Here is a 13,327-nt window from a genome sequence, read left to right as displayed (position 1 = left end):
CACCCATTGCTGCCTTTGAGTCTCTGCCAAAATGCAAGTGGTGGTGGCTGACTCCCCTGCTATAGCACTTTCTCACTCACATTGCTTATTACCATTTGGTTGATCTTAATTTCCCCAAATACCTCAGCTATTGATGGCAGATCAAGGTCAGCAACAAGAGCTATCTGACTCCAACCTCTCTTTCCCTGTACTCCTTTTCTGTAGGTGGGGCCTCGAGTGCCTTCAATAGTAGCAAACAGGGCACCAATGAGAGGCAGGGGCACTTTGATCTGGCATAGTTTATTAAAATTAGTATGCAAACGTATAAAACCATGTAAACGCCACATAGTAAACTGTTTATCTTCCACAATAACCAACAGATGGCCTGCATGACCTTCCAGCACCCTCACTATTTTAATAATGATACATTTCACAGAAAGTTATAATCATACAAATAGGATAATACATCTTTTAGGAAAGGGATTTTTTTGGTCCACATTTCTAATAAAACAAACACACACACTTTCCTCTTTGGCAAAAGAGGGTAAATCAACACCCCCCTCCCCCCAAGTTAACTCACAAAGCAAACAATTGAACATGAAGATGAGGTATGGCTGAGGTCTGGGCTAATCAGGAATTACAGACATGCTGGAGAGGAAAATTGTTTCTTAGAAAATCAGTTGGTTCCCAATCATCTCAGTAGAAAATCCCTATGCAGATTTGGCCTTGGTCACTATTATAAGAACACACTTTGAATAACCTTTTTGTGCTTCACAGCCCAATGTGCTATTTCTGAAGAAAGTCATGAAAAGAATGGGAATCTGACCTAGCAATATTTTTTTTTTTGTGGGACCCTCACCAGTGGCCGGGGAACGAACCGGAGCTGCAGAGGCTGCCACGCAGCCCAGTGCTCAACCGCTGTGCGACCAGGGGAGGCTCCTAGCAATATTTTAAATCTGAGATACAGAAGCATTTGACCAGGTAATTCAGACTGTAATTGCTGTGCCATCTTCGTTGGATTTGCTAGGAGGGCAGTTTTGGTTACGTGAAAGCATTTGGCTTTGCAGACAGTTTGAAAAGGCAGATTTGCATGTGAAATCGGAACAGTATGTGCTATGTCTTGAGGTGAGGAAGATGCAAAGTGTGAGGCTGGAAGACAGGTTCCTCAGGGCCACACCACTTAGGAAGGGGTCAGTGAGGCCCACTGCAGGCCAGAGACCTCTTGTCTCCCTGTGTGCTCCAGCTGCCACTGCACATCCCAGGCTGAACTGGAGTCTAAGGAGCCTGCAGCTGCCTAGGCCATTGTTAGGTTTTAAAAATTCTACAATCATAATTGCTAACAAGCACCCTGGTGTGCTTTTCACGCTTCAAGTAATTTCATTTCTTCCAGGAGAAGAATGTTAACAATGCTTTTAGTTCTAGTTATCAAAGGAAAGGAAATGACCCACAACAAGATTAAGTTTATACAAACCTGCTGCTAATACAGTATCAGATAAAATATATTTAAAAAGTGAACATACTATTATATATGCTTTTGCAACAGCTGCATTCTCCCACTTAACCTCTGTGCAGAACTAAAATCTGATAAAGCAAACTTAAGTTACTTTAATTCTTGTTAAATACAACTCTGTACAGATTGCACATTTTACACCAAAGCAGCTCAATATCACAGTTAGAGAAATGAAAATGCCATTTGAAAATTTTCATTTTTCTAGCCCAACAAAACCCAAGAGATTCTTGCCCCAAGGGTCAGAACAAAACCAGCTGCACAATTTTGTAAACAGTGTGAGAGGTGGTCTCTAGGATTCCACCGTAGGATCCTATTAAGTCTCTTTTCTCTCTCTCTCTCTCTCTCTCTCTCTCACACACACACACACACACACACACACACACACACACATGCACACACAGCCCGATGCTCAGTACCACAGCAGGTTTCTTTCACATTGTGCTCACAAAAGAGCAGTCATGGCTGTCTGGTTGAGGGGATTGAGGCAGTCTCGGGGGGCTGAGTAAGCGTCATCCACTGCAGGGTTCATCTGTGGCTTCTGATAGTCAGAATCTGCCATCTCCGCGGTGAAGCAGCCGCTGGCTTTGGGCTGATCATAGCCGGGGTCGGCGGGCGCGGGGCTCTGCGGCATTTGGTAGCCCGAGGCTCCCCCTCCTGCTGCCGGGGAGAAGCTGCCAGAAGAGAGAGAGTGTTTGTGCGCGGGCCTGGGCCCCGGGACTAGGTAGCTGCTCTGCGCCGAGAAGGTGAGCGCGCGGGCCAGGTGCCGCTCCACGATGGGCGTGGCGTACTCGGGCTCCGGGTTGGGCAGGGGCAGGGCGTACTCGTGGCGGCCGGCCGGCAGGGGGCAGTCGTAGTGGCCGCGGGCCTCCGCGCTCGCCCGGGCCTCGGGGGCCTCAGTGTCCATCGGCCGGAAGGTGGAACCCTTCCTGGTGACTGTCCCCGTGCCGATCATGAGAGGCTGCTGGTAATCTGAAATGGAGAGGGCAGAAGACACACCGTTTGCACCACAGCGCTACAGCGGTCAGCTGTTTGCAGGGAAGGTAGGCCTGCTGAGCCAATCCTCTGCTGAGCGCCTCTCATGTCCTGTCCAAGAAAGAGGCGCAGGTAGACACCACACCAGGGGATGTACTCCTGCTTAGGAAGCCCCAAAGGGAACTGGAGAGACAACGTTTAACCTGGGGGAGAGGGGATGCTTCATGGAGCTTTTAAACTGGCTCTAGAAATGTCCAGTTTTGGATGTGGGAGTCATACTGTGAGGAATGGGAAAAGAAGCACCATGCAAATAGTTTGATGCTATGAGTATGAGGGGCGTGGAGTAGTGGGGTGGGCAGAAAGGCCAAAGGTAATAGGTTGTGGACTAATAGTAAGGGGGTGAGAATGATAAAGCTCACATTTATTGAGTCCTTGCTCTGTGCCAGGCGCTACCCTGAGACATTAGATATTAAATTCTCAAAAAGTACTATGAGGGTAGGAGCTATTATTCCATTTTACAAATGGAAAACTGAAGCAGAGAGACATTAAGTCACGTTTAGAAGATCAGACAGCTAGCAGCCAATGAAGCCAGAATTCGAAACCATCCCAGATGTTCTGTTCACCATACGTTAGTGGTGAGAAGAGCTGAGTGCTCTGCTCAGAAGTTTGCTTTGCTTCTGGGGAAGCTTGCAAAGGATTCGCAATAAAAGACTGACACAGTTAAAGATTACAAAGAAATAAAAAACAAACAGAAGTAAAACAGATGTCACAAAACAGGAGATGGGCAGCAGCCTTGGAGAGGCTACCATTAGGGAACAGGAATCAGAGGAATTTATTACCAATAATGTGGAGTGCAAGGAGAGAAGGGAGCCAAGGAAATTTCTCAGATGTTCAGCCCAGGAAACCTGGAGGCTCAGCGGGAAGGAGTGCACTGTGTGTGTGGAGTGAGGGCTGGCAACAGTTGCAGTTTGGGGCTATGAGGAACCGGTGACGCTTGAAGATGGAGATGTCCAGCAGGTGGGAATGACCCACTTACTAGGGACCAGGAGGGAAGTCTGGATGTGAGCAGAGCAGATGGATATGCAAGGAAGGTTCTGGGGAAGCGAGGGAGAGGGTGAGAATGCCCAGAGGAGAGACTGAGGGTAAGTGTGGGCAAGAGCAGGACCAGGGACATATAAGGAGCCCGAGAAAGGGGTGAGGAGGTGAGAAAGACCACATGGGAAGCTGAGGGAGAATGAAAGGAAAAGGAGCATAGACAAAGGGTCCTCCCTTCACCTTGCTTCCGTCCCAAAGGAGACCTAGAATTGTTGGGAGCAGGGAGCAAGTAGACAGACTGGGGTTGAGGAGACATTCCCTTTGCCCCTAGAGTGGCTAGCCTTGCCATGGACGTCCTTCTGCTTATAATAAACACACGTAGCTCCTGGGAACTGCTGGTTTAGTCAGCCTGGGACATGGACCGGATTTCCAGCAAGTCCCCAGATGCTGTTGCTGTAGCTGGTCCACAGACCATACTTTGAGTAGCAAAGAGCTAAGTCAGTGCTGCTCAGTGTGGTCCTCAGACCCCTATGTATCTACGACCCATTTGTGAGAGATCTGCAAAGAGAAAAGTACACAAATTGAGAGCAAGTGTTTAGAAACTGACAGCAACTTAAAGAGACTAACTTTATGCCCACGACCCTAATAAAAAAAACCCAGAACTTTCTTATTTAAATGTCATTAAAATTTTCATTTATTACTACTGATCTATACTGCATCTCATAAAAGTATTAGTCTCCTATGAATTAGATTTTTTTTTTCCTAAAAACTAAATAATGCGCCCAGACCAGCAGAGGCAGCAGCCTGCGCCCTCCACCCGCCCCGGGGTCTCTTTCCCCTTTCCTCCTCCTCCTCCTCCACCCCCCCTTCCTCCTCCGCCGGCGGGGGCCCCCCTCGCCTTCCCGCCCGCCCCTATTGTTCCGCCCCGGGCCTCCCGCCCTTCCCCTTCCCGCCCGCTCCCCTTTTCCCCTCAGTCACCTCGCGCCTGCAGTTTTTGGCTTTCACCCCCACCAGTGACCAAAGACTTGACCACTCAAAGTCCAGCTCCCCAGAACACTGCTCAACATGGACACCGGTGTGATTGAAGGTGGATTAAATGTCACTCTCACCATCCGGCTACTTATGCATGGAAAGGAAGTTGGCAGTATCATAGGAAAGAAAGGAGAATCAGTTAAGAAGATGCGAGAAGAGAGTGGTGCACGTATCAACATCTCAGAAGGAAATTGTCCTGAGAGAATTATCACTTTGGCTGGACCCACTAATGCCATCTTCAAAGCCTTTGCTATGATCATTGACAAACTGGAAGAGGATATTAGCAGCTCTATGACCAATAGCACAGCTGCCAGTAGACCCCCAGTCACCCTGAGGCTGGTGGTCCCTGCTAGTCAGTGTGGCTCTCTCATTGGAAAAGGTGGTTGCAAGATCAAGGAAATAAGAGAGAGTACGGGGCTCAGGTCCAGGTGGCAGGGGATATGCTCCCCAATTCAACTGAGCGGGCCATCACTATTGCTGGCATTCCGCAATCCATCAGTGAGTGTGTGAAACAGATCTGCGTGGTCATGTTGGAGTCCCCTCCGAAGGGCGTGACCATCCCGTACCGGCCCAAGCCGTCCAGTTCCCCAGTCATCTTTGCAGGTGGTCAGGACAGGTACAGCACAGGCAGCGACAGTGCGAGCTTTCCCCACACCACCCCGTCCATGTGCCTCAACCCTGACCTGGAGGGACCACCTCTAGAGGCCTATACCATTCAAGGACAGTATGCCATTCCACAGCCAGATTTGACCAAGCTGCACCAGTTGGCAATGCAACAGTCTCATTTCCCCATGACGCATGGCAACACCGGATTCAGTGGCATTGAATCCAGCTCTCCAGAGGTGAAAGGCTATTGGGCAGGTTTGGATGCATCTGCTCAGACTACTTCTCATGAACTCACCATTCCAAACGATTTGATTGGCTGCATAATCGGGCGTCAAGGCGCCAAAATCAATGAGATCCGTCAGATGTCTGGGGCGCAGATCAAAATTGCGAACCCAGTGGAAGGATCTACTGATAGGCAGGTTACCATCACTGGATCTGCTGCCAGCATTAGCCTGGCTCAATATCTAATCAATGTCAGGCTTTCCTCGGAGACGGGTGGCATGGGGAGCAGCTAGAACAATACAGATTCATCCATAATCCCTTTCTGCTGTTCACCACCACTCATGATCCATCTGTGTAGTTTCTGAACAGTCAGCGATTCCAGGTTTTAAATAGTTTGTAAATTTTCAGTTTCTACACACTTTATCATCCACTCATGATTTTTTAATTAAAGCGTTTTAATTCCTTAAAAAAAAAAAAACTAAAAAACTAAATAATGCATCTTTCCTCACAGATAATTTGAGAAGCTCAGCTCTCAATGATGACTTGTCAATGAAACTAAGGCCACTCAAATGCTGGACTAAGGCCACTCAAATCTCTCATCCTCCAACTTGTCTTCCTCAAGGGCAGCAGCTGTCCTTAATTCTTCTTCCAAGCTGCTCTTCCTAGTGCCTTAATCAAAACCTTGGTAACAAAAATAGATTAACTAAGGGCTTCCAGATTTTAGTGGAAAAACAGTGTCACTGCTGTGAGCATCGCAGACCACACTGAAGGATGCAGAACCCTGGCTGAACTGAGGGACTTTGGAGAAATATCTCAGTGTTGGTTTGTAAATGAACAGAAAGGAAACTTCACACATAACTGACTTATTGGACCTCAGTGAAAGAAAAGGATTTCAGGCTTACTTCTCTCCCGCTCTCCTGTGTCCCGCAAGCAGCACCTCCTACTCAACAGCACTGTCCAAAAGCTTGACACTCACCTGCCATATCACTTGTGATGAGATCTAACTTTTGTGTCATCTCCTTTTCATTGTCATAGCTGATGGTGAATTCGGTGGACTGATGTCTGGCAAAGGGATATTTAATCTGCTTCCAGCAGTCTGGAAGAAAGATAACATGAAACAAAATAATATCGCAGAAGCATCGCACACATGCCCCACCATATGCTCTCCCAGGAGACAAGTCAGGCCACTGTTGGCAGGCCGACCTTCTCGATGCATGCTCTTCAAGTGCTGTGATGGAACCAGCATGCTGAGGTCATTGCCCCTAAACAGTAAAAACTATCCCAATCATGCTCCCACTGTGCCTTTAAAATCTATTTGTGGGCCTCCCTGGTGGTGCAGGAGTTAAAGACAGTGCTTTCAAGTTATCGCCAGCCACTGCAGCACAAGTTCAATTCCCAGCTGGCAAGGCAGCAACCCACATGGTGCAGCAGACCTCTCCAGTATCGACCACTGCTCCCCTCAGCAGTGTATTTCATTAGATCAGCCTGTTCTGCACCCCATTCTTTCTGATGAATCCTCTCAACCCCCCCACCTCTGTCCTACACCCCAGTTCTTGTATGCATAAATAAATCTTTAAAAAATTAAAATAAAATCTATTTGTGTCCTCATCAGGCTTCAGGTCATCCTATATTAAGCCTCCTGGGCATGGCTTTATACTCTGTATGGACACAGCATTCGTGACTCAAAAGAACCATCACAGATGGGGGTCGACTTAGGTGGATCCCAAGTGGTCCTTGAGTTTCGAGGATGTTACCTGCTGCTATCTCAACTCACTGCTTGGGCACCCTACGGCCTAAGAAGTCTACGTCCTAAGAATACCTAGACATAAGCACTGCTGATCCTTCAGCCACTTTTCCAGGGTAGAAAACACAGTGGGAGCCAAAGATGCCAAGAGCCACAGACAAGGTTCAGTCACAGATGGGCTTTTATGACGTGTCTCTACCTGTGATGACAGGTAATGTGGAGGCCTAAACTCCACTGCCCAAAAAAAGAAGAGTGTAGATGAATGATGAGATGTTGAACCAAAGCAAATTTTGAATTGCAATAGACAGCACACAATACATTCTTCTTTCTTAGCCATAGAAGTATGGACAACAGAACTAATGCCTTTTTTTTAAAAAGATTTATTTATTTGTTTATACAAGCACTGGGTACAGTCAGGGGCACAGGAGGGTGAGAGAATTCACCAGAGCCAGAGTGGGGAGCAGAACAGGCGGACTGACAAAATACACTGCTGAGGGGAGCAGCAGGCACAGCAGTAGAGGTCTGCGTACCATGTAGGACCCTCGCCCGGCGGCCGGGGATCGAACCGGCGCTGCAGAGGCTGCGGGCAGCTTTGCAACCCAGTGCTCAACCGCTGCGCCACTGGAGAGGCCCAGAACTAATGCTTTTAATCAACAGAACTAATGCTTTTTAATCAACAGAACTAATGCTTTTAATCCCTTCCTTAGAAAGTAAAACTAGATTTTTAACCAACCTGTTTTCTGAGCCTTAGCTGATGCGTAAGGATTTCCCTTCTTCTTTCTCCTATTGAGACAAAAAAAATACTACTGAAAAGGTTTCTAAATGATAAGTATTGCTTATTAAACAATATTTGATACTTTCTACCCCTACTAACTTGTTTTTAAAATAAAAGCTAACATTTTATCTCAGAAGAAATGCTACATGAACATCTACCAATTAAATGTCTGAGGTTTGTGATTGTTTACATAATTAGGAAAGGAATTTAAAAATGTAAAGTCACATACTTTTTAAGGACTGCGAAGATTCCCATTCCAGCAGCCAGCAGGATGAGGAGCCCCAGAGGGATAGCAACAGCTGTGATATTTATTCCTAAGAAAGGGAGAAGCCCTTCATTATGGTACATTACCACACTTACCGCATTTCATGATCTAAAACTGAACATTGACTGGAAAGGACTTTAATACTTTAATATGTGGGGAAAAAAGAATACATGCTAGGCATTTTTTAACTGGAAAGCAAAAAGAGATAATTCAATTCCTGGCTAGACTTTAGGAAAATAATTTTTTTTTTTTTAAAGGCAGCTCCCAGTGTTCCTTGGGGATTAACATTTAGTCTGAACTTGCTACTTGGGCCCTATTAGACTGACAGAATGGACAGGAAGCCAACTTCGCAGGAAGGTTTAAGGGCTGGCTACCCCGCCAGGAGCTATGAGGACAGGTAAGTGATTTAAGCACAGAGGGGGCTCTCAGTTTGGTGCAAACAATCAACCCTCATGCTCTGCCTTAGGGTGGGTGGGTGTAGGTCTGTACAATAACAAAGGCCCAGGGAATCAGGACTCCCCATTATCAGAGCTTTGGAGCTATGGACTGAAAGGAAACACAGACTGATGACCTCAAATAGCACTTCTAGTCTGCTGCATGCAGCACAGACCATGTCTTTCCACAACACCTTCTGTTTTAGAAAAGGAAGTCACTTTATAGTCACTAAGGCAGGCTTTTGCTTACAGAAACTACACAAACTAAAGGAAAAATATTTGTTCTTTACTCCTTTTTATCTATGATCCCTGGGAAGAAAATGAAGGGGTGATCAGGAGTGGAAAAGTATAGTTCATGGTAGGAGGATAAAGACCTTAGAAGGGAAGAAGACTTATGTAAATAATAGCAGTGTTATTTATGAGAATGGAAATTTAGGGAAAATCTAACAACTCAAAACATTCAGTGATAGAGGAGTTATGCCTATACAAAAAAATACTATGATGGTATTAGTGATTGTGCTTTTAAACTATTTAATAACATTAAAAATGCTCATAACACAATTTATGTAAAAATATATGCTACAGAACAGAATAGATGGCATGTACCCTTTTGTCTCAAAGCTATAAATATAAATACAATTGACTGTATACAGTGAAATAGGTAATTAGCTATGGCTGTTGATTTATATCTGATTTTTATTTCCCTTTTTAGAGTTCTCTAATCTTTCCAAATTTTATAAAATATGCAAATTATTTCATATTCTGAAAAAAATAAATGTATGTTTAATGTTCTTTACTTGACTAGGTTATACAGTTACTTGTTCAAAATTCAAGTTAAAAAGGTATTGAATGTAACACCTTCCTCCTACCTCTGGACCACCTCCACAGGAAGCCAAATTATGTTTCCTGACATTCTTCTGAAGATACTGGAATGGATATATTCTTTATTCCCCCCTCTCTTCTTTTACACATATGGTAGAGTGCTAGCCAGCCTGTTCTGCACCTTGCTTATTAAATTGTCAGTATATGTCAGGGAGCTTTCTATATTACTAACACATTCTTGTCATTCTTACAGAATATTCTATTGCATGGGTGTGCAAAATATCAAATGTTTATGTAGTGTTTGAAGGGCAAACACTACCTTTTCTACTTATAACTATGCAAGGAATAGTTATGGACAAGCATTTTATACATGTGCAGATACATCTTCTGGACCATCTGCCTCCACACATTTGTGTGACAGACAAAAAAAAACTGTTGAAGCTACTGGAATATATCACGGGGTCCCAGGTATATGCTTTAGGAAACCACGAAACAATAACTGCTCACCTGTGGGTATTTCTTCAGGGGGGATGGATTTTGTGATTGTCTCATCATCTCTTTTAGTTGAACCAACATTAGGGATTTTTTTGCGCCACACCAATGAATCGTTGCCTGAGAGAGAGTGATGATGGGAAAATCACATTAGTGACAACAGTTTGTGAAAGTCGATGATCAGAATCAAACAACCACTGGATTGCCCTGAGTCCTACCTTGTGTAATCTGGCAACCGATAAGCTCCACCTTCAGAGCTATCCTCTGGTGCCATGTCTGGGGCACAACCCGTACATATCTGGCCACGATGGGAGGGATGAAATTGTTCCTTACGGGATCCCGAAAATTAGAGTTGCCTTGAAACACCTGTAGAAAGCACTTACTTTTACCGAGGGTTATACTTGGTGTTAGGAAACTAAAGCCTGTCTTTCCATTTTTGTAGATACTCTTGATATTAAAGATAAAAGTCTTTGGGCCTCCCTGGTGGCTTAAGGGGTTGGGATGCAATGTATGGGGCTGTCTGCAGCCACTGCAGCAAGAGTTCAATCCCTGGACAGGGAGCTGCCCACATGACACAGCAGACCTCTCCTGGCTTGCCTGCTGCTCCCCTCAGCAGTGTACATTGGTCAATCTGCCTGTTCTGTTCCCCACTCTGTCTCTGGTGAGTCCTCTCCCTCCCAGCACTCTGGCCTGTACCCCAGTTCTTGTATGCATGAATAAATAAATCTTTAAAAAATGCATAAAGATAAAAGTCTTTGCAAACAAAGTCAAGCCATCTAAGCAAGATGGGGTTGCTAATCTGTTTTCTGTAAACACACTGTTGAAAACATTTGGAGGTCTGATCTCCTAGTCAGTTCCTCCCTCCAGGGTTTCTCTTACCTTGTCCTCATTATTGACAATTCCTTTATAGGTCTTCCACTTGGAGTTGTTTTTGAAGTTTATCACAAAACTCTTAACATAAAAGTTGAAATTTGACTGTGTGGATCCTGTTGTCCTAATTCCTTGTAAGAAAATATTTTTTATAGGTTAGTATGTATTTAACATGTGTTATAATTTCAGGTTTCTTTCTCCTCCCCCCATTTGAAATCTTAAATCACTTTATAGGCCAAATTTTCTTATTAGCATTTAGAAACATGATCATAGATGAATGTTTTCATACTGAAAACATGTGTCATGGAAAGTATTCATCATTAAGGTTATCAGCTCTCTAAGCCACAATACATCTACACTGACAGCCAGCACACAGGTTATTGTAAACTAAAAACATGACTTCAACTGCAAGTCATTTTGCATTGGTGCAATTGCATTTTGTGTCAATACCTGTTATTTTCTTTTTCTCTCCCAAATCAATCTCCAGCCACTCTCGTTTGTGGTTCTTGTTGCTATCCCCTGAAGCCCACGATGGGCCTTGGTCCTGAAGTCGGGCTTGGCCAGGAGACCAATGCACTTGTTCTTCAATCTCATTGACCCACTGCCAAGAAGAAGAAGCTCTGATTTGCCTGTCAGGTTCCAAACTCAAGGATCTGCTGCACCCTAGAAAAAAAAGAACAGGAAAATATTTCAGTTATAGACACAAAATAAAAGCCAAAAAAAAAAAAAATCCCATTTCACCAAGAATTATTCAGTTGATTTATTTTCATCCTGATGTCAAAGTGACCATTTACAAGTTTCTTTAATGATGAGATTTGCCTAAATTTATTAACATTGCGATGTCTTAAAATTGTTGCTCCTTTTCTTTTCACTACCGCATCAAAGTCACGTCACCTATAAGTGACACTGCTATGTCTTCACTATAGATTTTCCTTTCTAACTGAAGTTCACCCAGTCTATTATAGGTTTAAAGTAATGAGGCTCTTCTCACTTGATCAGAGGGGACCCCATGCTTGTATCCTTCAAGAGAAGGTATGTCCAGGTGCTCTAAACAGTAAATTTACCCAGCATCACCCTAAGACCTTAACTATAGTAGTCCAAGCAAATTAAGGTCATACTCTTCTTCCAAAGAAGACATATTCATATTGTTCTCCTTGAAATATTTTACTTTATGCTGAGAGAATATTTATACAGTGTATAGTCCATGACGGAGGGGTTAAAAAGTCTTAATTTTATATGCTTGTATTCAATAGCTTTATTCAAAACAACCCCAAGTCAAATAGCAATATTAATGAGTTTTTTCCTGTTAAAACCAAACATAAAGCAATTTATCTTAAATATCATCTCAATTTTGCCTTCTTGGCAGAAGTTTAAAAAACTTAGACTACAAAGAAAAATAAGTTCTCCTTAATGCTAATTGGGCTCATTGTTGTATGTGCTCTTAAGTAACAGCATACTTAGTGCTATGTGACCTGAGGGGAAAAAAAAGAAGAAATCCTTTTAAACTATATCATCTGAAGTGTATGGAAGAATAAACTACTATAAAATATTTTAGAATATCAAGTTCTTTTTTTTACCCAGTACATTCTTTGCTACAAGCATTTTTACAAGTGTTTTTCCCCTCAAACATTTTCACTGCAAATTGCCTGCAACACAATTGAATAGCAAGTTCTTAAGGAAAGCATGATCCTTACTTACCACTGGACGTAAAGAGAAATCGCTTGTCCGACAGGGAACCACTGAAATAGTAAACACAAACATGAGAAGGTGAGTGGCTGAACTGGATCCTAAAGATTGACACGGCGCTGTAGCAGAGCTGCCAGAGCCTTCCCACACCTCAGGGATCCTCAGAGCACCCACAAGGCCTCTGGTGTTGCCTGCACTATTACTTACTGCCTTACAGATCAACACACTCAGGGCCACTCAAGGTGAACAATGCTTCTAAGTTCCTAGAGGTAGCAAATGGCCAGGACTCTATGAGACAATCACTGCTTTTGAAGATAGCCAGGGCTGTGTCCATCATGCTTCATTGGGTTGGGTTGCTTCATTGGCCATGCACCTGTATAGTCTCAGGGATAACCTTAAATCTCAGGTATTTAACACAAGGTGATGGAGGCAGAAAGGGGCACTGCCTTTAGTGGTCGCCACTTGTCAACAGTCAAGGACCACTAAGAGAAAGGAAGAAATCTGGTTACCTTTGGAAAAACCAGCATGTTGTTTGCAAACTACCTTCTCCATGGACCTCATACTTCCTCCTTGGGGGGTTCTGGCCAGCAGTATTGCTGAGGCATAGCCTCTGCCCAGCCTCCCTCTCCAATCACATGCCTTCCCAGTGTACCAGCCAGCACCAGGCCAGGAACCAGCTCTGGCTTGTGGATGATGAGGAGCAGCTTGGAGAAAACTCACAGCATCTCACTGAGCTGGTCTGAACTGGGCCCTCACTGGTACTCAGTCCTCTCACCTGGCATCGACCCCCTGGTCTCTGTGGATCTACAGCTCTTATAGGTGAACTGGTCAAATCAGTTTTGTTTTGTAGTTGTCTCTTTTGATGGAGAAGAGATTCTTAAGG

The 13,327-nt window shown here is 44.3% G+C and overlaps 2 protein-coding genes across 2 annotated transcripts in view; one reads left to right on the top strand and one right to left on the bottom strand.

The window, feature by feature from the left end:
* DCBLD1 (discoidin, CUB and LCCL domain containing 1) overlaps positions 1 to 13,327 on the bottom strand; it is a 65,748-nt gene continuing 52,421 nt past the window's right edge. The window contains exons 7-15 of the mRNA XM_037520298.2: positions 12,457 to 12,497; positions 11,209 to 11,421; positions 10,768 to 10,889; positions 10,107 to 10,254; positions 9,904 to 10,008; positions 8,105 to 8,189; positions 7,834 to 7,883; positions 6,333 to 6,452; positions 1 to 2,458 (exon numbers count right to left, since the gene is read on the bottom strand). Coding sequence (XP_037376195.1) covers positions 1,932 to 2,458; positions 6,333 to 6,452; positions 7,834 to 7,883; positions 8,105 to 8,189; positions 9,904 to 10,008; positions 10,107 to 10,254; positions 10,768 to 10,889; positions 11,209 to 11,421; positions 12,457 to 12,497 — 1,411 coding nt within the window. The 3' untranslated portion in view covers positions 1 to 1,931. The remainder of the gene's footprint in view (positions 2,459 to 6,332; positions 6,453 to 7,833; positions 7,884 to 8,104; positions 8,190 to 9,903; positions 10,009 to 10,106; positions 10,255 to 10,767; positions 10,890 to 11,208; positions 11,422 to 12,456; positions 12,498 to 13,327) is intronic.
* On the top strand, positions 4,418 to 5,816 carry LOC119252824 (poly(rC)-binding protein 2-like). Its single transcript, XM_037520299.2, is given in 2 exon segments — positions 4,418 to 4,943; positions 4,946 to 5,816. Coding segments are annotated over 2 exon segments (1,086 nt in total). The 5' UTR covers positions 4,418 to 4,561; the 3' UTR covers positions 5,650 to 5,816.

Source organism: Talpa occidentalis, unplaced genomic scaffold (genome assembly GCF_014898055.3).
Source record: "Talpa occidentalis isolate TD23 unplaced genomic scaffold, MPIMG_talOcc4v2.1 talOcc4.2, whole genome shotgun sequence".
NCBI classification, from domain to species: domain Eukaryota; kingdom Metazoa; phylum Chordata; class Mammalia; order Eulipotyphla; family Talpidae; genus Talpa; species Talpa occidentalis.
Note: the sequence above shows the minus strand (reverse complement) of the source record. Positions and strands in the feature narration are given on the sequence as shown.